This window comes from Oenanthe melanoleuca, chromosome 25 (assembly GCF_029582105.1).
Source record: "Oenanthe melanoleuca isolate GR-GAL-2019-014 chromosome 25, OMel1.0, whole genome shotgun sequence".
Taxonomy (NCBI): Eukaryota; Metazoa; Chordata; class Aves; order Passeriformes; family Muscicapidae; genus Oenanthe; species Oenanthe melanoleuca.
Window position 1 is genome coordinate 2197425 of NC_079358.1, and position 22148 is coordinate 2219572.

At 39.6% G+C, this 22148-nt stretch overlaps 1 protein-coding gene across 7 annotated transcripts in view; it reads right to left on the bottom strand.

The window, feature by feature from the left end:
• Nucleotides 1–1851: 1851 nt before the first annotated feature.
• Nucleotides 1852–22148, bottom strand: part of CGN (cingulin) — a 38480-nt gene continuing 18183 nt past the window's right edge. For 3 of the 7 annotated variants that reach the window (XM_056510913.1, XM_056510908.1, XM_056510909.1), the window contains 15 exons: nt 20976–21124; nt 20621–20729; nt 19902–19964; nt 19467–19529; nt 18662–18724; nt 17898–18029; nt 15693–15773; nt 13177–13347; nt 11956–12117; nt 10587–10676; nt 9304–9387; nt 8411–8532; nt 6486–6594; nt 5179–5342; nt 1852–3162 (listed from right to left, as the gene is read on the bottom strand). In XM_056510913.1, the coding sequence (XP_056366888.1) occupies nt 3045–3162; nt 5179–5342; nt 6486–6594; nt 8411–8532; nt 9304–9387; nt 10587–10676; nt 11956–12117; nt 13177–13347; nt 15693–15773; nt 17898–18029; nt 18662–18724; nt 19467–19529; nt 19902–19964; nt 20621–20729; nt 20976–21124 (1680 nt within the window). In that variant the 3' untranslated portion in view covers nt 1852–3044. Of the gene's footprint in view, nt 3163–5178; nt 5343–6485; nt 6595–8410; nt 8533–9303; nt 9388–10586; nt 10677–11955; nt 12118–12390; nt 12442–13176; nt 13348–15692; nt 15774–17897; nt 18030–18661; nt 18725–19466; nt 19530–19901; nt 19965–20620; nt 20730–20975; nt 21125–22148 lie in introns of those variants that run through there. The other 4 variants (XM_056510911.1, XM_056510910.1, XM_056510912.1 and 1 more) reach the window with 4 other exon arrangements.

Sequence of the window (22148 nt, forward strand, 5' to 3'; positions counted from 1 at the left end):
TGGCCACCCCCTCTCTGTGATTGACAGCGCCCCCTCAGGGGCTTGGCCACGCCTTCTCTGTGATTGACAGCTCCCCTCAGGGGCTTGACCCCGCCTTCTCTGTGATTGACAGCGCCCCCTCAGGGGATTGACCACGCCCCCATTGTGATTGACAGCGCCCCTTCAGGGGCTCGGCCACGCCCCCACTGTGATTGACAGCTCCCCCTCAGGGGCTTGGCTCCGCCCCCTCTGTGATTGACAGCTTCATTGGCCGCGTTCCCACAGGTGTTTGGTCGCGCCCCCACTGTGATTGACAGGGATGTTGGCCACGCCCCCCCGGCTGGGTTATGCCCAGATATGGTCATGGCTAATAAGCGGTGAGGGTGGGGCCACGCCCACAGGAGAGGCCACGCCCCCAAAGGGGGAAATTGGGGAAAAATTGGGATAAAAATGAGGGAAAATTTGGAGAAAAGTGGGGGAAAAATTGAGATAAAAGTGGGGGAAATTGGGAGAAAATTGGGAGAAAATTGGGAGAAAATTGGGAGAAAAACTGGGATAAAAATGGGATAAAATGGGGGAAAATTGGGATAAATTTGGGATAAAAACGGAGAAAAATTAGGGGGAAATTGGGATAAAATTGAGATAAAATTGGGATAAAATTGAGATAAAATTTGGATGAAATTGGAATAAAATTGGGGTAAAAGTGGGCAAAAATTGAGATAAAATTGGGATAAAATTAGGATTAATTTGGATTAAATTGGCATTAAAGTGGGATTAAAAATGTGCAAAATTGGGGTAAAATTGGGCAAAAACCTGGGCCAGAGCTGTTCCAAAGGCGACCTGAGCCGTGCCAGTGTCACACCCTGGGCGTGTCCCCAAACCTGCGCCAGAGCCTTGGGGACACCTTGGGGACATCCCTGGGGAGGGTGGCAGAGCGGAATTCCCGGGAATTTTGGGATTTCTGGGATTAGGGAATTCTCTGTGCCCAAAGCTCGGGGGAAACTGAGGCACGGGGGTGGCACAGGGGACACTTGGGGACATCAGGGGTGGCAGCGGTGGCACTTTTGGTGCTTCCTGGGCGGTGACCGCACGGTGACATCAGGTGACATCGGTGCCACCCTCGCGGTGTCACCTGCGTGGGCGCGGCCCTTCCTGGGTGGGGACACTTGGGGACATCGGGGGTGGCATTTTTGGGGACAGCGGGCGCGGCCCTTCCGGGGTGGTGACCACAAAGTGACCGCGAAGTGACCGCAGGGGACAGACGTGGCTCTGGTGCCACCTGCTGGGGACATGGCGGTGGCACCCGAGAATTCCTGAATAATTCCCAAAATTTCCTGCCCGAAAATTCCCCAATCCCACCCAGAATTCCCGCCCGGGAATTCCTGAGAATCCCCAAAAATTCCCACCCGAAAATCCCAAAAATTCCCCCCACAAATTCCCGAGATTTTCCAAAAATTCCCACCCAGAATTCCCAAAAATTCCCACCCAGAATTCCCAAAAATCCCCCCACAAATACCTGAGATTTTCCAAAAATTCCCACCCAAAAATCCAAAAAATTCCCCCACAAATGCCTGAGATTTTCCAAAAATTCCCATCCAGAATTCCCAAAAATTCCCACCCAGAATTCCCAAAAATTCCCACCCAGAATTCCCAAAAATCCCCCCACAAATACCTGAGATTTTCCAAAAATTCCCACCCAGAATACCCAAAAATTCCCACCCAGAATTCCCAAAAATTCCCCCCACAAATTCCTGAGATTTCCCAAAAATTCCCACCCAAGAATCCCTCAGAATTCCTGCCTAATAATTCCCAAATCCCCCCCAAAATTCCCAAAAATCCTCACCCAGAATTCCCAAAAATTCCAGACCCCGCTGCCCTTAAACCGCTGGATTTTATTCCGAACACCTTCGGGAGGAGCCCAAGGGAAAGGATTGGAAATCAAAATTCCTGGAATTCCTCCAAAGTGTCCCCAGGAAATCCCAGAAAATTCCTGAAAATCCCAGAAAATTCCTGAAAATCCCAGAAAATTCCTGATGGAGCGGCCGAGTCCTTGGGCTGATCCCGGTCAGAATTCCGGGATTGATCCTGGAGCTGGAATTCTGGGGCTGGAATTTTGGGATTGATCCCGGCTGGAATTCCAGGGCTGGAATTCTGGGGCTGATCCCAGATGGAATTCCAGGGCTAGAATTTCGGGGTTGATCCCTGTCAGAATTCTGGGACGGATCCTGGAGCCAATCCTGGACCTGATCCCGGCTCTGGAATTCCCAGAACTCCCAGAATTTTGGAATTTCCAGAATTCCCAATTTCCTCAGCAGAAAGTGGCTGATCCAGAACCAGTCCCAGGTTGGGACCAATCCTGGAACCAATCCCAGAATCGATCCTGGAGCTGATCCTGGAGCTGATCCCAGCCTTGATCCCAGCTCCAGAATTCCCGGAATTTTGGGAATTCCAGCATTCCCGGTTTCCTCAGCAGGAGGCGGCTGATCCAGAACCGATCCCAGGTTGGGACCAATCCTGGAGTCGATCCCAGAATCGATTCCGGAGCTGATCCTGGAGATGATCCCAGAGCTGATCCCGGCCTCGATCCCAGCTCCAGAATTCCCAAAATTTTGGGAATTCCCGGAATTCCGGCATTCCCAGTTTCCTCAGCAGGTGGAGGCTGATCCTGGGGTGACCCTGGAACCGATCCCAGGCTGGGACCAATCCCGGAACTGATCCCGGATCCGATTCCAGAGCTGATCCTGGATCCGATCCTGGAGCTGATCCTGGAGCTGATCCTGGAGCTGATCCTGGAGCTGATCCTGGAGCTGATCCCGGCCTCAGTCCCGGCTCCGGCATTCCCAGAATTTTGGGAATTTTGGGAATTCTGGCATTCCCAGTTTCCTCAGCAGGAGGCAGCTGATCCAGAACCGATCCCAGGCTGGGACCAATCCCGGAGCTGATCCCGGATCCGATTCCAGAGCTGATCCTGGAGCTGATCCTGGAGCTGATCCTGGAGCTGATCCCGGCCTCAGTCCTGGCTCCAGCATTCCCGGAATTTTGGGAATGTTGGGAATTCTGGGCTCTCAGCAGGAGCTGGCCTGCAGCCTGGCCTCGCTCAGCAGGGAGGCGATGGAGGCCGAGCCCAGCTCCTCGTCCGAGCTCAGCGGCTCCTCCTGCAGCGCCGAGTCCACGGCGCGGCGCCTGCCGGGACAGTTCCTGCTTTTCCACGGAATTCCTGGATTTCCCGTGGAATTCCCGCCCTTTTCCATGGAATTCCCGCCCTTTTCCATGGAATTCCCGCCCTTTTCCATGGAATTCCCACCCTTTTCTATGGAATTCCCACCCTTTTCCATTAGAATTCCCGCCCTTTTCCATTAGAATTCCCACCCTTTTCCATTAGAATTCCCGCCCTTTTCCGTGGAATTCCCATTTTTTTCCATGGAATTCCCAACTTTTTCCCATGGAATTTCCAGCTTTTTCCATGGAATTCTCTCCCTTTTCCATGGAATTCCTGCCCTTTTCCATTAGAATTCCCGCCCTTTTCCATGGAATTCCCACCCTTTTCCATGGAATTCCCGCCCTTTTCCATGGAATTCCCATTTTTTTCCATGGAATTCCCACATTTTTCCATGGAATTCCCGCCCTTTTCCATTAGAATTCCCACCCTTTCCCATGGAATTCCCGCCCTTTTCCATGGAATTCCCATTTTTTTCCATGGAATTGCCAACTTTTTTTTCATGGAATTTCCCCCCTTTCCCCACAGAATTCCCACCCTTTTCCATGGAATTCTTGCCCTTTTCCCTGGAATTTCCAGCTTTTTCCATGGAATTTCTGGTCCTTTCCCACAGAATTCCCTTTTCCAAAAATTTTCCTCATTTTCTATGGAATTCCCACCCTTTTCCATGGAATTCCCAGCTTTTTCCATGGATTTTCTGGAATTTTCCACCAGCAATTCCCTTCCCAGGCCTCCTTTCCCATGAATTTGGGAACCTGCCCAGGAATTCAGGAATTTTTTCCATGGATTTTGGGGTTTCCCAGGCAGGATTTTCCATGGATTTTGGGACCTTTCCCATGGAATTTTGGGAATTCCCCTCTGGAATTCCCAAGTCTTCTTTCCCACGGAATTTTGGGAATTCCCCTCTGGAATTCCCAGGTCTCCTTTCCCATAGAATTTTGGGGATTTCCCTCTGGAATTCCCAAGCCTCTTTTTCCATGGATTTAAGAATTTTTCCCGTGGAATTTTGGGAATTTCTCTCTGGAATTCCCAAGTCTCCTTTCCCATAGAATTTTGGGAATTTCCCTCTGGAATTCTCTTACCAGGCCTCATTTCCCATGGAATTTTGGGACTTTTTCCGTGGAATTTTGGGAATTTCCCTCTGGAATTCCCAGGCCTCCTTTTCCACGGATTTAAGAATTTTTCCCGTGGAATTTTGGGAATTTCCCTCTGGAATTCCCAAGTCTCCTTTTCCATGGAATTTTGGAAATTTCCTTCTGGAATTCCCAAGTCTCCTTTCCATAGAATTTTGGGAATTTCCCTCTGGAATTCTCTTATCAGGCCTCATTTCCCATGGAATTCTGGGAATTTCCCTCTGGAATTCCCAAGTCTCCTTTCCCATAGAATTTTGGGAATTTCCCTCTGGAATTCCCAGGCCTCCTTTTCCACGGATTTAAGAATTTTTCCCATGGAATTTTGGGAATTCCCCTCTGGAATTGTCTTATCAGGCCTCATTCCCCATGGAATTTTGGGACTTTTCCCATGGAATTTTGGGAATTTCCCTCTGGAATTCTGAAGTCTCCTTTTCCATGGATTTAAGAATTTTTCCCGTGGAATTTTGGGAATTTCCCTCTGGAATTCCCAGGTCTCCTTTTCCACGGATTTAAGAATTTTTCCCATGAAATTTAGGAATTTCCCTCTGGAATTCCCTTCCCATGCCTCATTTCCCACGAATTTTGGGAATTTTCCTCTGGAATTCCCAAGTCTTCTTTCCCATGGAATTTTGGGAATTTCCCTCTGGAATTCCCTTACCAGGCCTCATTTCCCATGGAATTTTGGGACTTTTTTCCCATGGCATTTTGGGAATTTTCCTCTGGAATTCCCAGGTCTCCTTTTCCATGGAATTTTGGGAATTTCCCTCTGGAATTCCCAGGCCTCCTTTCCCACAGATTTAAGAATTTTTCCCGTGGAATTTTGGGAATTTCCCTCTGGAATTCCCTTACCAGGCCTCCTTCTCCTTGGCCTTGAGGCGCCTCTGGAGCTGCTCGTTCAGCTCCTGCTGCTCCTCCAGCTCCCTCTGGAATTTTTTCCGGGTGTTTTCCAAGCGCTCGATTTCCTCCTCGGCCTCGTCCAGCTGCCGCTTCAGCGCCTTCACCCGCAGGTTCAGCTGGGAATTCCCCAGATCCCAAAAAAAATAAAAATTTGGGATTTGGGATTCTGGAATCACCTCGTCTTCAGGGAATTTTTTGGGATTTTTACGGGAATTTTCACCCGGATTTTTCCTTCCCCAGATTTGCCGGATTTTTCCCGGATAAATCCCACCACCAATCCTGAATTTTTTCCTGGATTTTTGGGATCAATCCCGTCCCCAATACTGAATTTTTTTTCCCTAAATTTTTAAGGGATTTTCCTTGGCTAACTCACATCCCCAATCCCAGATTTTTCCCAGATTTTCTCTGGATTTTTCCTGAATTTTTCCTCATATTTTTCCCAAATTTTCCCTGGATTTTTCCTGGGTTTTTCCCAGATTTTTCAGGATAAATCCCATCCCTAATCCCGGATTTTTCCCGGATTTTTTGGGATCAATCCTACCCCCAATCCTGAATTTTCCCCAGATTTTTCCTGGATTTTTCCCAAATTTTCCCCAGATTTTTCAGGATAAATCCCATCCCTAATCCTGGATTTTTCCCGGATTTTTCCCGGATTTTTTGGGATCAATCCCATCCCCAATCCCAGATCTTTCCCAAATTTTTCCCAAACTTTCCTGGATTTTCCCGGATTTTCCCGGATTTTTCCCAGATTTTTCCCGGATTTTTCAGGATAAATCCCATCCTCAATCCCAGATTTTCCCCGAATTTTCCTGGATTTTCCCCACATTTTCCCCACATTTTTCCCAAATTTTCCCCATATTTTCCCCATATTTTTCCCAAATTTTCCCCAAATTTTTTCCCATATTTTTCCCAAATTTCCCCCATATTTTCCCCATACTTTTCCCCAAATTTTCCCCATAATTTTCCCCAAATTTTCCCCATATTTTCCCAAATTTTCCCCAAATATTTTCCCATATTTTTCCCATATTTTCCCCATACTTTCCCCATATTCTCCCCAGATTTTTCCCAAATTTTCCCCTTATTTTCCCCAAATTTTCCCCATATTTTCCCCATATTTTCCCCATATTTTCCCCAAATTTCCCCCCATATTTTCCCCATATTTTCCCCATATTTTCCCCGTATTTTCCCCATATTTCCCCCATATTTTCCCAAATTTTTCCCAATTTTTTCCAGGATTTCTGGGCTCCTCCCCAGCCCACCTGGTCCCTCTGGCTGCTGCTGCTCTGCCTCTCCTCGTCCATCTGCAGCTGCAGCTCCTTCAGCCGCCGCTCCAGCTTCCGGCTGGACGACAGCAGCGCGCTCTTCTCCCTGGAAAAATTAATTAATCTCATCCAATTAAATTTAATTTGATTTATTTCTCAATTAAAGGATTTTTAGGGGTTTTTAAATGGTTTTTTTTACAGATTTTTAGAGGTTTTTAAATGGTTTTTTTTGCAGATTTTTAGAGGGTTTTTTAAGAGTTTTTATAGGTTTTTAAACGGGTTTTTAGAGATTTTTTTGGAAGGGTTTTCATGGATTTCTTAAAGGATTTGGGGATTTCAGAAATTTGGGGATTTGGGAATTTGGGGATTTGGGATTTGGGGATTTGGGATTGGAGAAATTTGGGAATTTAGGGATTTGGGGTTGAAAAAATTTGGGGATTTGGGGATTTGGGGATTTGGGCGTTGGGAATTTGGGATTGTAGAAATTTGGGAATTTGGGGTTGGAGAAATTGCAGAAATTCGGGAAATTGGGAATTTGGGATTGCAGAAATTTGGGGATTTGGCATTGCAGAAATTTGGGAATTTGGGGATTTGGCATTGCAGAAATTCGGGAAATTGAGACTGGAGAAACTGCAGAAATTTGGGATTTGGGGATTTGGGATTGTAGAAATTTGGGAATTTGGGGGTTTGGGATTTCAGAAATTTGGGAATTTGGGGATCTGGGAATTTGGGGATTTGGGATATTTGGGAATTTGGGGATTTGGGGATTTTGGGAATTTGGGGATTTGGGAATTTGGGAATTTGGGATTCGGGAATTTGGGGATTTGGAGATTTGGGAATTCGGGAATTTGGGGATTTGGGGATTTGGGAATTTGGGGATTTGGGAATTCGGGGATTTGGGAATTTGGGAATTTGGGAATTTGGGGATTTGGGGATTTAGGGATTCGGGAATTTGGGGATTTGGGGATTTGGGGATTTGGGAATTTGGGGATTTGGAGATTTGGAGATTTGGGGATTTGGGAATTTGGGGATTTGGGAATTCGGGAATTCGGGAATTTGGGGATTTGGGAATTTGGGGATTTGGGGATTTGGAGATTTGGGGATTTGGAGATTTGGGGATTTGGGAATTTGGGGATTTGGAGATTTGGAGATTTGGGGATTTGGGGATTTGGGAATTTGGGAATTTGGGGACTTGGGATTGCAGATTTGGGAATTCGGGAATTTGGGGATTTGGGAATTCGGGGATTTGGGAATTTGGGGATTTGGGAATTTGGGGATTTGGGGATTTGGGAATTTGGGGATTTGGGATTGCAGAAATTCGGGAATTTGGGGATTTGGGAATTCGGGGATTTGGGGATTTGGGAATTTGGGGATTTGGGATTTTGGGGATTTGGGGATTTGGGAATTTGGGGATTTGGGAATTTGGGAATTTGGGGATTTGGGAATTCGGGAATTTGGGGATTTGGGAATTCGGGGATTTGGGGATTTGGGAATTTGGGAATTTGGGATTTTGGGGATTTGGGGATTTGGGAATTTGGGGATTTGGGGATTTGGAGATTTGGGGATTTGGAGATTTGGGAATTTGGGATTTGGGGATTTGGGAATTTGGGGATTTGGGAATTTGGGGATTTGGGAATTTGGGAATTTGGGGACTTGGAGATTTGGGGATTTGGGAATTTGGGAATTTGGCAATTTGGGGATTTGGAGATTTGGAGATTTGGGGATTCGGGAATTTGGGGATTTGGGAATTCGGGAATTTGGGGATTTGGGAATTCGGGGATTTGGGAATTCGGGAATTTGGGGATTTGGAGATTTGGGAATTCGGGGATTTGGGAATTTGGGAATTCGGGAATTCGGGAATTCGGGATTTTGGGGATTTGGGAATTCGGGGATTTGGGATTTTGGGGATTTGGGACTGGTACCTCTCCTCGCCCTGCAGCTGCTCCTGCAGCTCCTCCAGCCGCGCCTCCAGCTGGGAGCTGCGGCCGCTCCCGGGTCTCTGCTGCCCCTCGGCCGCCGCCAGCCGGGAACGCAGCTCCTTGTTCTGCAACATCCCAAATTTCACTGGGATTCCACCTGGATTCCACCTGGATTTCCCTGGGATTCCCCCAGAAACTTCCCAGAATTTCCCCGAAATTTTTTCTGGGATTTTTCAGGATTTTTTTTCAGTATTTTCCAGGATTTTTCTGAAATTTTCCTGGATTTTCGTGTAATCTTCCCATGGTTTTTCCCAGGATTTTTTTTTTCTCCAGGATTTTCCAGGATTTTTCTCAGATTTCCCCAGGATGGTCCTGAGATTTTTTTCTGGGACTTTTCTGGGATTTTACAGGATTTTTCAGAGATTTTTCCCAGGATTTTCCCTGGATTTTTCCATGATTTTCCTGGAATCTTCCCATGTGCTTCCCAGGATTTTTCCCAGGATTTCCCCGGGATGGTCCTGAAATTTTTTCTGGGACTTTCCTGGGATTTTCCAGGATTTTCCTGGGATTTTCCCCAGCATTTTCTCACAATTTTTTTCCCAGCATTTTCCTGGGATTTTTTCCATTATTTTCCCAGGATTTTCATTGGTCTTTCCCTGCATTTCTTCCAAGGCTTTTTCCAAAATTTTCCAGAATTTTCCAGGGCTTTTCCCACAATTTTTCCCCAGGCTTTTCCCAGGATTTTCTCGGGATTTTTTTCAGAATTGTTCCCAGGATTTTCCTAAAATTTTTCCCAGGATTTTTCTGGAATCTTCCCACGATTTTTCCAGGATTTTTCTGGAATCTTCCCACAATTTTCCCAGGAATTCCCAGGGATTTTTCCAGGATTTCCTCACCTGCCTCTCCAGGGAGGATTTGTCACATTCCAGGTCCTGGCGGCTCGAACGCTCCTGGAGCAGCTCCGCCCTCAGCTGCTCAATCTGGGAATAAAAACATGAAAAATCCAGGAATTTTTTGGGATTTCCAGGAATTCCAGGGATTTTCTATGGCTTTTCTGAAATTTCCATTAATTTATCATCAGTTTTCCAGGATTTTCCACGGATTTTCTACTGATTTTCCATGGATTTTCTGGGATTTTCCACAAAAATCAACCAAAAAAATCGCTGAAAAAACTCCCAAAAAATCCTCCAAAATTCCCCAAAAATTCCCAGAAAATGCCAAAAAAATTCCCCAAAAATTCCCCCAAAAATCCCAAACCCCGCCCCCACCAAAATCCCAGAAAGTTCCCAGAAAAATTGCCAAAAAATCCCAAAAAAATCCTCCAAAAATCCTTTAAAAAATCCCCCAAGATTCCCTTTAAAATCCCCAAAAATTCCCAGAAAATGACAAAAAAAAATCCCAAAAATCCCCCAAAAAATCCCCCCAAAAATCCTAGAAAATTCCCAGAAAAATTGCCAAAAATTCACAGAAAATAAAAATAAAATCCTTAGAAAATAAAAAAATCCTAAAAAAATCTCTAAAAATTCCCCTAAAAATCCCCAAAAAATCCCAGAAAATGCAAAAAAAATTCCCCGTAAAATCCCCAAAAAATCCCAGAAAATGCCTAAAAAATTCCCCAAAATCCCCAAAAATCCCCAAAAATCCCAGAAAGTTCCCAGAAAAATTGCCAAAAATTCACAGAAAATTAAAGTTAAAATCCTTAGGAAATAAAAAAATCCTAAAAAAATCTCTAAAAATTCCCCTAAAAATCCCCAAAAAATCCCAGAAAATGCCAAAAAAATTCCCCATAAAATCCCCAAAAAATCCCAGAAAATGCCTAAAAAATTCCCCAAAATCCCCAAAAATCCCAGAAAGTTCCCAGAAAAATTGCCAAAAATTCACAAAAAATCCCCAAAAAATCCATAGAAAATAAAAAAAAAAAATCCTCAAAAAATCCCCAAAAATTCCATTAAAAATCCCAAAAAAATCCATAGAAAATAAAAAAAAAATCCTCAAAAAATCCCCAAAAATTCCATTAAAAATCCCCAAAAACTCCCGAAAATGCCCAAAAATTCTCAAAAAAATCCCTAAAAATTCACAGAAAATCCCCAAAAATTTGCAGAAAATCATCAAAAAATTCCCCAAAAATTCCCCAAATTTCCTGGAATTCCCAGAATTCCCCAAATTCCCAGATTTTCACCTGCTCCCTGCTCCTTGTCACCCTCTCACTCAGCAGCTCCAGCGAGTTCCTCTCCTCGTCCAGCTCCAGCTCCAGGCGCTTGGATTTGTCCTGAGAGAATTCCCAAAAAATCAGGAAAAGGGAAGAAAAATCCCAGAATTCCAAAGAGAAAGGGATGGGAATTTTTAAAAAATATTTTTTAGGTTTTTTTTAGGGATTTTTTAGGAATTTTTGGTGATTTTTAGGGATTTTTTTGGTGATTTTTAGGGAATTTTTTGGTGATTTTTAGGGAATTTTTGGGGATTTCGGGAGAGATTTTTTTTTTTTTTTTTATAATTTTCTGGGAATTTTTGGGGAGTTTGTTTGGAATTTTCGGGGAATTCTTGGGGATTTTTTTTTTTTTTAAATTTTCCGGGATTTTTTGGGATTTTTTTTTTTTTTAATGAGAATTTTCTGTGAATTTTTAGGGATTTTTTTTAATTTCTAAGGAATTTTTTCTGAATTTTTGTGGGGAGATTTCTGGGATTTTTTGGGATTTTTTTTTTTTTTTAAATGAGAATTTTCTGTGAATTTTTAGGTTTTGTTTTTTAAATTTCTAAGGAATTTTTTGTGAATTTTTGTGGGGAGATTTCTGGGATTTTTTGGGATTTTTTTCTTTTAAATGAGAATTTTCTGTGAATAATTAGCGATTTTTTTTTTTTTTTAATTTTTAAAGAATTTTTTGTGAATTTTTGGGGGGAGATTTCTGGGATTTTTTGGGATTTTTTTCTTTTAAATGAGAATTTTCTGTGAATATTTAGCGATTTTTTTTTTTTTTTTTTAATTTTTAAAGAATTTTTTGTGAATTTTTGTGGGGAGATTTCTGGGATTTTTTGGGAATTTTTTCTTTTTTAATGAGAATTTTCTGTGAATTTTTAGGGATTTTTTATTTTTTAATTTCTAAGGAATTTTTTGTGAATTTTTGTGGGGAGATTTCTGGGATTTTTTGAGGAATTTTTTTTTTTAATTTTCTGAGAATGTGGGAGGAATTTTCTATGAATTTTTTACAAATTTTATGGGAATTTCTGGGGTGGAGATTTCTGGGAATTTTTGAAGAATTATATCCAGCAATTATTTTTTTAATTTTTGGGCATTTTCTCAGAATTTTCTGGGAATTATTTTGTGAATTTTTTCCAAATTTTCTGGGAATTTTCTGGTATTTTTGGGGATTTTAAACATTTTTACATTTTGCCAGGAATTTTTTCAGGAATTTTTCCAGGAATTTTTTAAAATCCCAACAACTTTGGGCGAACGCTTCACGAATTATTCCCTGATTTTTTCAGGACCGCTTGACAAACTTTAAAGTGAATTTTTAGGGATTATTCCCAAATTTTTTTTTGGGAATTCTCACCTCCAAGGCTTTGGAATGTCGTGCTCGTTCCTCCTGGGCTCGTTTGCGATTTTCCAGCTCCTGTTCCAGCTCCTGGGATTTCTGCAGCAGCAGCTCCTTGTCCAGAACCAGCCCATCCCTCTCCTCCCGAATTTCCTGCAGGGCTTCTTTCAGTCTGGAAATCTGCAGGAAAAAAATCCCCAAAAATTCCTGAAAATTTAAAAAAAAAACCTCAAAAATTCCCCACAAAAATCCCAAAAATTCGCTAAAAAATCGACAAAAAAATTCCTCAAAATTCACGAAAAATTCCATAAAATTCCCCCCAAATTTCCCAAAAAATTCCCATAAAACTCTCCCAAAAATCTCCCAAAATTAAAAAAAAAAAATCCCACAAAAATCAACTAAAAAAATTCCTTGAAAATTCCCCCAAATTCCAGAAAAATTCCCCCAAAATTTCCCATCCTGCTCCTCCCAAATTTCCTGCAGAGTTTCTTACAGTTGGAAAATCTGCAGGAAAAAATTCCCAAAAAATTCCTGAAAATTAAAAAAAAAATCCCAAGGAATTCCCAAAAAAATCAACCGAAGAATAACAAAAATTCCCACAAAAATCAAAGAAAAATCTACAAAAAATTCACAAAAATTCCCTAAAAATTCCCAATTTTTTTTTTTTTAATATTCGAAGATAAAAAATTGCCCAAAAAAATCCCCCCAAAATCCCAGTTTTTTAATACTTTTGGGATAAAAAATTCCCAAATAATTCCCAATTTTTTTATATTTGGAGATCAATAATTCCAGAAAAATTCCCCCCAAAAAATCCAATTTTTGTTATATTTGGAAAAAAAAAAAATCCCAAAAAATTCTCTTTTTTTTTCTTCAAGGATAAAAAATCCCCCAAAAAATTCCCGATTTTTTTATATTTGGAGATCAATAATTCCAAAAAAATTCCTCCCAAAAAATCCAATTTTTTTTTATATTTGGAGAGAAAAAATTCCAAAAAAAATTCCCTTTTTTTTTGTTTTTTTTTCAAGGATAAGAAAATCCCAAAAAAATTCCCAATTTTTTTATATTTGATGGGGAAAAAAAAAAAAAATCCCAAAAATTCCCAATTTTTTTAATATTCTTGGATAAAAACATCCCCAAAATTCCTTTTTTTTTTTTGTTTTTAGGGATTAAAAAAATCCCAAAAAATCCCAATTTTTAAAGATATTTCGCTGGGAATTTTGGGATTAAAAATGCACCAACCTCATCCTGGAGTTTTCCAAGATTTTCCTGGAATTTTCCTGCCTCAGCCTCGCGCTCTCGAGCGATTTTTTGGGAATCTTCCAGTTCCTTCCGGGATTTTTCCTGGAATTTTTCCAGCTGGGATCGAAGAGAGGCCATGGAAATTTGGGATTCTGTTGTCATCTCCTCCAGCTTCTCAGAAAAGGAAAAAAAATTGGGAATTTTGGGAGTGGGAATTTGGGAAATTCTGGAAAAAAACCCAAATTTCTGTGAAAAATAAAAAAAAACCAAAAAAACTCCATGACAATAACTCAGAATTCAAGAGGAAAATCCCCAAAATTTCATGGAAAAACACCCCAGAATTCCACAAAAAGTTGCTCCCAAATTCAGTGAAAAAAAAAACCCCAAAATTCCTCAAAAAAAAAAAAAAAAACAAATTCCACTTTAAAAACCCCAAATTTTCACTCAAAAAAACCCACAAAATTCCCCCCAAAAACCCCAAAAATTCCACTTTAAACCCCCAAAATTCCAGGTAAAAAAAAGCCCAAAATTCCCCCAAAATTCCATGAGAATCTCCTTTAATTCCCACCCCAAAATTAATCAAAAATCCCAAAAATTTCTCAAAAACCCCCAAAATTTCACAAAAAAAACCCCAAAATTCCACTTTAAAAAGCCAAAAATTCCACTTTAAAAACCCAAAATTCCAGGGAAAAAAAACCAAAATTCCCTCAAAATCCCATGAAAATCCCCCCAAAAAAAACCCAAATTCCTCCAAAAACCCCACTTTAAAAACCCAAAATTCCAGGAAAAAAACCCCAAAATTCCCTCCAAAACTCCCCCCAAGACCCCCAAAATTCCACTTTAAAAATCCAAAATTCCCCCAAAAACTCCCAAAATTTCCATAAAAATGGTTCTAAATTCAGGGAAAAAAAACCCCAAATTTTCACTTCAAAAATCAGAAATTCCACAAAATTCCTCCCAAAAACCCCAAAAATTCCACATTAAAACCCCAAAATTTCAGGTTAAAAAAAGCCCAAAATTCCCCCAAAATCCCACGAAAATCCCCCCAAAAAATCCCAAAATTTCCCCCAAAAATCCCACTTTAAAATCTCAAAATTCCACGGAAAAAAACCCCAAATTCCTGCCAAAAAAATCCAAAATTCCCCCCAAAAAAATCCCAAAAATTCCACTTTAAAAACCCAAAATTCCTGGGAAAAAAACCCAAAATTCCTAGGGAAAAAAAAACAAAATTCCCTCAAAATCCCATGAAAATCCCTCCAAAAAACCCCAAAATCCCTCCAAAAATCCCACTTTAAAACCTCAAAATTCCACGGAAAAAAAACCCGAAAATCCCGCCAAAAAAATCCAAAATTCTACCAAAAACTCAAAAAACTCCACATTAAAAACCCAAAAATTCCACTTTAAAACCCCAAAATTCCAGGGAAAAAAAAAACCCCAAAATTCCCCCAAAATCCCATGAAAATTTCCCCAAAAAATCCCAAAAATTCCCTTAAAAATCCCACTTTAAAACCTCAAAATTCCACGGAAAAAAAACCAAAATTCCCGCCAAAAAAAATCCAAAATTCCCCCCAAAAAAACCCCAAATATTCCACTTTAAAAACCCAAAATTCCAGGGAAAAAAAACCCCAAAATTCCCCCAAAATCCCATGAAAATCCCCCCAAAAAAAACCCCAAATTCCTCCAAAAACTCCACTTTAAAAACCCAAAATTCCACGGAAAAAAACCCAAAATTTCCACCAAAAAAACCCAAAATTCCCCAAAAAAACCCCGAATATTCCACTTTAAAAACCCAAAATTCCTGGGAAAAAACCCCAAAATTCCCCCAAAATCCCATGAAAATCCCCCCAAAAAACCCCAAAATTCCTCCAAAAACCCCACTTTAAAAACCCAAAATTCCAGGAAAAAAACCCCAAAATTCCACTTTAAAAACCCAAAATTCCCCCAAAAACACCCAAAATTTCCATAAAAATGGTTCTAAATTCAGTGAAAAAAACCCTCAAATTTTCACTTAAAAAATCAGAAATTCCCCCAAAAAACCCCAAAATTCCTGGTAAAAAAAAACCCCAAAATTCCCCCAAAATCCCATGAAAATTTCCCCAAAAAATCCCAACAATTCCCTTAAAAATCCCACTTTAAAACCTCAAAATTCCACGGAAAAAAACCCGAAATTCCCACCAAAAAAATCCAAAATTCCCCCAAAAAAACCCCAAAAACTCCACATTAAAAACCAAAAAAATCCACTTTAAATCCCCAAAATTCCAGGGGAAAAAAACCCCAAAATCCCCCCAAAAAAATCCCAAAAATTCCTCCAAAAACCCCATTTTAAAAACCCAAAATTCCACGGAAAAAACCCCAAAAAAATCCAAAATTCTCCCAAAAACTCCACATTAAAAACCCCAAAAATTCCACCAAAACCCCAAAATTCCACAGAAACCCCAAATCCCATGAAACCACCCCAGAATTCCAGGAAAATTCCAGGAAAATTCCAGGAAAATTCCCAAATTTCGGGCTCTGACCTCGCGGCTCAGGCGCTCGCGCTCCTCCCGCAGGCGCCGCTGCAGCGAATCCCGGGAACCGACCAGGGCCGAACGCTCCGACTGGGACACAGATTTGGGGGAAATTTGGGGGAATTTGGGATTTTGGGATTTTTGGGGATTTTTTGGGATTTTTTTTTGGGCTTTTTCTGGGGGGTTTTGGGGGCTTTTTTGGGGTTTTCGGGGGATTTTTTGGATTTTTTTTCGATTTTTTTTCGATTTTTTTCCGATTTTTTTTGGATTTTTTTTGGATTTTAGGGGGATTTTTTTTTAATTTATTTTTATTTTTTATTTTTATTTTGAGGGATTTTGGGCAGATTTTTTGGGATTTTTTTTTGGGCTTTTTCTGGGGGGTTTTGGAGGATTTTTTGGGGTTTTCGGGGGATTTTTGGGATTTTTTTTCGATTTTTTTTTCGATTTTTTTCCGATTTTTTTTGGATTTTAGGGGGATTTTTTTGGATTTATTTTTATTTTTTATTTTTATTTTTATTTTGGGCAGATTTTTTGGGATTTTTTTGGGCTTTTTCTGGGGGGTTTTGGGGACTTTTTTTGGGGTTTTCGGGGGATTTTTGGGATTTTTTGGGGATTTTTTTTATTTTTTTTTAATTTTAGGGGGATTTATTTTTATTTTTTGTTTTTATTTTTATTTTGGGGGATTTTGGGCAGATTTTTTGGGATTTTTTTTGGGCTTTTTCTGGGGGGATTTGGAGGCTTTTTTGGGGTTTTCGGGGGATTTTTTGGATTTTTTTTTTTTTTTTTTTTTTTTTTTTTTTTTAATTTTAGGGGGATTTTTTTTGATTTATTTTTATTTTTTATTTTTATTTTTATTTTGGGGGATTTTGGGCAGATTTTTTGGGATTTTTTTCGGGCTTTTTCTGGGGGGTTTTGGGGGCTTTTTTGGGGTTTTCGGGGGATTTTTTGGATTTTTTTTGGATTTTTTTTTTTGGATTTTTTTTGGATTTTAGGGGGATTTTTTTGGATTTATTTTTATTTTTATTTTTTATTTTTATTTTTATTTTGGGGGATTTTGGGCAGATTTTTTGGGATTTTTTTTTGGCTTTTTCTGGGGGGTTTTGGGGGCTTTTTTTGGGGTTTTCGGGGGATTTTTTGGATTTTTTTTCAATTTTTTTTTCGATTTTTTTCGGATTTTTTTTTCGGATTTGAGGGGGATTTTTTTGGATTTATTTTTATTTTTTATTTTTATTTTTGGGGATTTTGGGCAGATTTTTTGGGATTTTTTTTGGGTTTTTTCTGGGGGGTTTTGGAGGATTTTTTGGGGTTTTCGGGGGATTTTTGGGATTTTTTTAATATTTTTTTTTTATTTTCTTGAATTTTGGGGGGATTTTTTTGGATTTATTTTTATTTTTATTTTTTATTTTTATTTTTATTTTGGGGGATTTTGGGCAGATTTTTTGGGATTTTTTTTGGGCTTTTTCTGGGGGATTTTGGGAGCTTTTTTGGGGGTTTTGGGGGATTTTTTGGATTTTTTTTAAATTTTGGGGGGATTTTTGGGGGATTTTTTTGGATTTATTTATATATTTTTATTTTTAATTTTTATTTTTATTTTTATTTTTAATTTTTATTTTTATTTTTTGGGGATTTTGGGCATATTTTTTGGCGATTTTTTTATTTTTTAAGGGATTTTTTTGGATTTTTTGGGGATTTTTTTAAATTTTTTTTTAACATTATTTGGGGGGATTTTTCAGGATTTTTGGGGGGATTTTTTTATTTTTATTTTGTTAAATTTTGGGGGGATTTTTTGGGATTTTTAAAATTTATTTTTATTTATTTTTATTTTTATTTTTGGGGGCATTTTTTGGGATTTTTTTTTTTTATTTTTGGAAGATTTTTTTTGGATTTTTTTGGGGATTTTTTTGGATTTTTTTGGGGATTTTTTTTTGGATTTTTTTTTATTTATTTGGGGAGGATTTTGGGGGAATTTTTTAGCATTTTGGGGGGATTTTTTGGAGGATTTTTTAAATGTTTTTGGATTTTTTGGGATTTTTCTCAGCATTTTCTGGAGATTTTTGGGGATTTTTTCAGAGGCATTTTGGGATTTTTCAGGGGACATTTTTTTGGAATTTTTTCTGGATTTTTTTGATTTTGGGGATTTTTTGAGAAATTTTTGGGGGGATTGTGGGATTTTTTTTTTTTAGGAATTTGGGAAATTTTGGGATTTTTCAGCACCTCCAACTCCTTGATTTTCTCCTGGAGCTTTTCCAGGTTTTCCCTCTGGGTCTGTGACTTCTCCAGGGATGATTCCAGAATTTTCCGTGCCTGTTCCGACTCCTCCAGGGACAATTCCAGAGAAATCCTGGCCTGAAAAACCCAGAGGGGATTTGGGGAAAAATTGGGAATTTTTGGGAATTTTTTTGTGGATTTTTAGGGATTTTTAGGGATTTTTTTGGTGATTTTTTTGTGATTTTTTGGTGATTTTTTTGTGATTTTTTGGTGATTTTTGAGGAATTTTTAGTTGATTTTTGTGGATTTTATTTTGATTTTTAGGGGAATTTTTAGAGAATTTTAAGAATTATTTTTAAAGGATTTTCGAAGAATTTTTGGTTGGTTTTTGTGGGATTTTTTTGTTGATTTTTAAGAATTTTTTAGGGTTTTTTGGGAGAATTTTTTGGGAAATTTTGGATATTTTTTTGAGGATTTTTGTGGGATTTTGGGAATTTTTTGGGGTGATTTTTGTGGAAATTTTGGGGAGATTTTTAAAGGATTTTTTGGGAATTTTTTTGTTGATTTTTCAGGAATTTTTAGGATTTTTTGGGAGGGATTTTTGGAGGAATTTTAGAGTTGATTTGTTGGGGAATTTTGGGGAGATTTTGTAGGAATTTTTTGGGGAATTCTTTCAGATTTTTCAGGACAATTTTGGCTGACCCCAAATTCCCCAAAATTCCCAAAAAATTCCCAAAAATTCCCCAAAATTTTGGGATTTCCCCCCTTACCTGCACGGCCTCATCCCGTTCCCTCCGGAGCTTCTCCAAATCCTCCTGGAGATTTTCCAAATTCTGGGGAACAAAAACTCAAATTTTGGGGGAAAAAAAAAAAAAAGGATTTTGGGGAATTTTTAAGAAATTTTTCGTAGATTTTTGTGGGATTTTTTAGGATTTTTTGGGGAATTTTATTGGGAATTTTTTGGAATTTTTAGTTGATTTTTCCGGGATTTTTTCTTTTTTAATTTGGGGGAATTTTGTGGTTGGTTTTTGGGGAAATTTTGGTGAATTTTTGGGGATATTTTGGGGAATATTTATGGAATTTTTGTGGCAGTTTTGGGGAATTTTTCAGGATTGGTTTGGGAATTTCTGGGGATTGTTTTGGAGGGATTTTTTAGGGAATTTTTGGTTGACTATGGTGGAATTTTTTGGGATTTTTTTTGTTGATTTTGAGAGAATTTTGGGGAATTTTGGTGCTTTTTGGGTGATTTTTTGGGAATTTTTGGGGATTTTTGGGGGAATTTTGTGGTTGATTTTTCTGGGAATTTTTTTGCCTTTTTTGTGGAATTTTTGGTTGATTTTGGGGATTTTATTTTTTAGGATTTCTTTGGACTTCTGGTGGAATTTTGGGGGAATTTGCAAGAAATTTTTTGGTGGATTTTTGAGGAGTTTTTCGGGAATTTTTGTGGGATTTTGTGGGAATTCTTTAAAATTTTTTGGGGCAATTTTGGCTGAGCCCACCACGAGCGAATCCTGAACCCCAAATTCCCCAAAAATCCCCAAAAATTCCCAAAAATTTTGGGATTTCCCCCCTTACCTGCACGGCCTCATCCCGTTCCCCCCGGAGCTTCTCCAAATCCTCCTGGAGATTTTCCAAATTCTGGGGAAGAAATTTCAAATTTTGGGGAAAAAAAAAAAAAAAGGATTTTAAGGGAATTTTGAGGAAATTTTTTGGTTGAGTTTTGTGGGATTTTTTAGGATTTTTTGGGGAATTTTATTGGGAATTTTTTTGAATTTTTAGTTGATTTTTCAGAGATTTTTTTTTTTTTTTTAATTTGGGGGAAATTTTGTGATTTTTGAGGAAATTTTGGTGAATTTTTGGGGATATTTTGGAGAATTTTGGGGGAATTTTTTTTACAAATTTTGTGGGATTTTTGTGGAATTATGGGGGAATTTTGGGGAACTTTGTGGTTGATTTTTGTGGGATTTTTTACCCCAAAATTCCCCAAAATTTTGGGGTTTTCCCCCTTACCTGCACGGCCTCATCCCGCTCCCCCCGGAGCTTCTCCAAATCCTCCCGGAGATTTTCCAAATTCTGGGGAAAAAAACCCAAATTTTGGGAAAAAAAACCTCAAATTTTAGGGAAAAAAAAAAAAGGGATTTTTTGGGAAAAAAAAAACAGAGTCTGGGGAGAGAATCCTGGAATTTTTTTTCTAAAAATCCCAAATTTTGGAGAATAAAATTCTGAATTTTTGGGAATCAAATCTCGAATTTTGGGGAATGAAATCCAGAATTTTGGGCTGGAAATTCCTGGATTTTGGGGTGAGAATTCCCAGATTTTAGGCTGGAAATTCCCAGATTTTTTTTTTTTTAATCCCAAATTTTGGGGAATAAAATCTCAATTCTTGGGGAACAAAATCCGGAATTTTGGGAATAAAATCCTGAATTTTGTGGAATAAAATCTGGAATTTTGGGGTGAGAATTCCTGGATTTTGGGCTGGAAATCCACATATTTTGGGCTGAGAATTCCTGGATTTTAGGATGGAAAATCCTGAATTTTGGGAGAAAATATCCCAGATTTTGAGGGGAAAAAAATCAGAATTCTTGTGAGAAAAAAAATCCCGATTTTTGAGGGGAAAATCCGGATTTTTTTTTTTTTTTCTAAAAATCCCAAATTTTGGGGAATAAAATCCTGAATTTTGGGGAATGAAATCTTGAATTTTGGGCTGGAAATTCCTGGATTTTTGGCACCTTCTGGAGCTTTCCCAGCTCCTGGGGGTGGCTCCGGTTCTGGAATCGTTCCCGGAGTTCCCGAAGCTCCTCCTCGAACTCCTCCCTCTCCAGCCGAGCCTGCAGCAGCCTGGAATGCCCAAAATTCCTGATTTTTGGGAAAAACCCCAGCAAATTCCCTTTTTTTTAATTATTTTAAACCCCTGGAAATTCCCAATTTTTTAAAAATTCGACCCAGAAAATTCCCTTTTTTCTTCAGGAAAAACCGCCGAAAATTCCCCAAATTTCGGGGATTTGGAGCCAAAAACCCCAGAAAATTCCTATTTTTTAAAAATTTGACCCAGAACCCCCAAAAAATCTGGAATTTGGGGCTCACTCCTGCTTGGAATTCCGCAGCTCCTCCTTGTTTTTCTGGAACATTTCCCGCCACTGCTGCGCCTCCTCCGCGCTCTCCTCCAGCTCCCGCCGCAGATTCCGAACCTCAATTCCCAAATTTTCCCCTTCCTGCTCCAGCTTGGATTTCTCCTGGGAGGGATCAACACAATTCCCCAAAAAATTCCACCAAAATTCCAAAGAAATTCCCAAAAATTTCCACAAAAATTTCCACAAAAATCCCCCCAAAATATCCACGGAATCAGCTCTAAGTCCATTGAAATTCCAGAGGTTTTTTCCCCCAATATTTTCCCCCATTCCAGAGATTTTTTTTTCCCAATTTTTTTCCCCAATTCCAGAAGGTTGTTTTTCCACAACTTTTCTGCCATTCCAGAGAGATTTTTCCCAATTTTTTTCCCAGTTCCAGAGGATTTGTTTCCCCAATTTCAGAAAGATTTTTCCAATTTTTTTCTTCCATTCCAGAGGGATTTTTCCCATTTCCTTCCCCTCAATTCCAGAAGTTTTTTTCCCAATTTTTCTCTCCATTCCAAAGGGCTTTTTATCCCAATTTTCCCCAATTTTTCCCCAATTTTTCCCCATTCCAGTGAGATTTTTTTCCACATTTTTCCCCCAATTCCATGCCAACCCCATTTCTCCATTCGTGACCCCATTCCCAGAATTCCCATTCCCAGAATTCCCATTCCCAGCATTCCCACCTCCACTCCCAGCATTCCCAACCCCATTCCTGTCATTCCAAGAATTCCCAAAATTCCCAAAATTCCCAAAATTCCCGACCTCCACAGTCCTCTCCAGCCCCCCCCCAGATCCTTGAACTCATTTTGGAATTCCCAACCCAATCCCAAAATTCCCAACTCCATTCCCATCATTCCCATTCCCATTCCTGTTATTCCCAGAATTCCCAGAATTCCCAAAATTCCTGGAATTCCCGACCTCCATGCTCCTCTCCAGCTCTCCCCAGATCCTTGACCTCAATTTAGAATTCCCAACCCAATCCCAAAATTCCCAACTCCATTCCCATCATTCCCATTCCCATTCCTGTTATTCCCAGAATTCCCAGAATTCCCAAAATTCCCAGAATTCCCGACCTCCACGCTCCTCTCCAGCTGCCTCCAGATCCTTGACCTCAATTTAGAATTCCCAACCCAATCCCAAAATT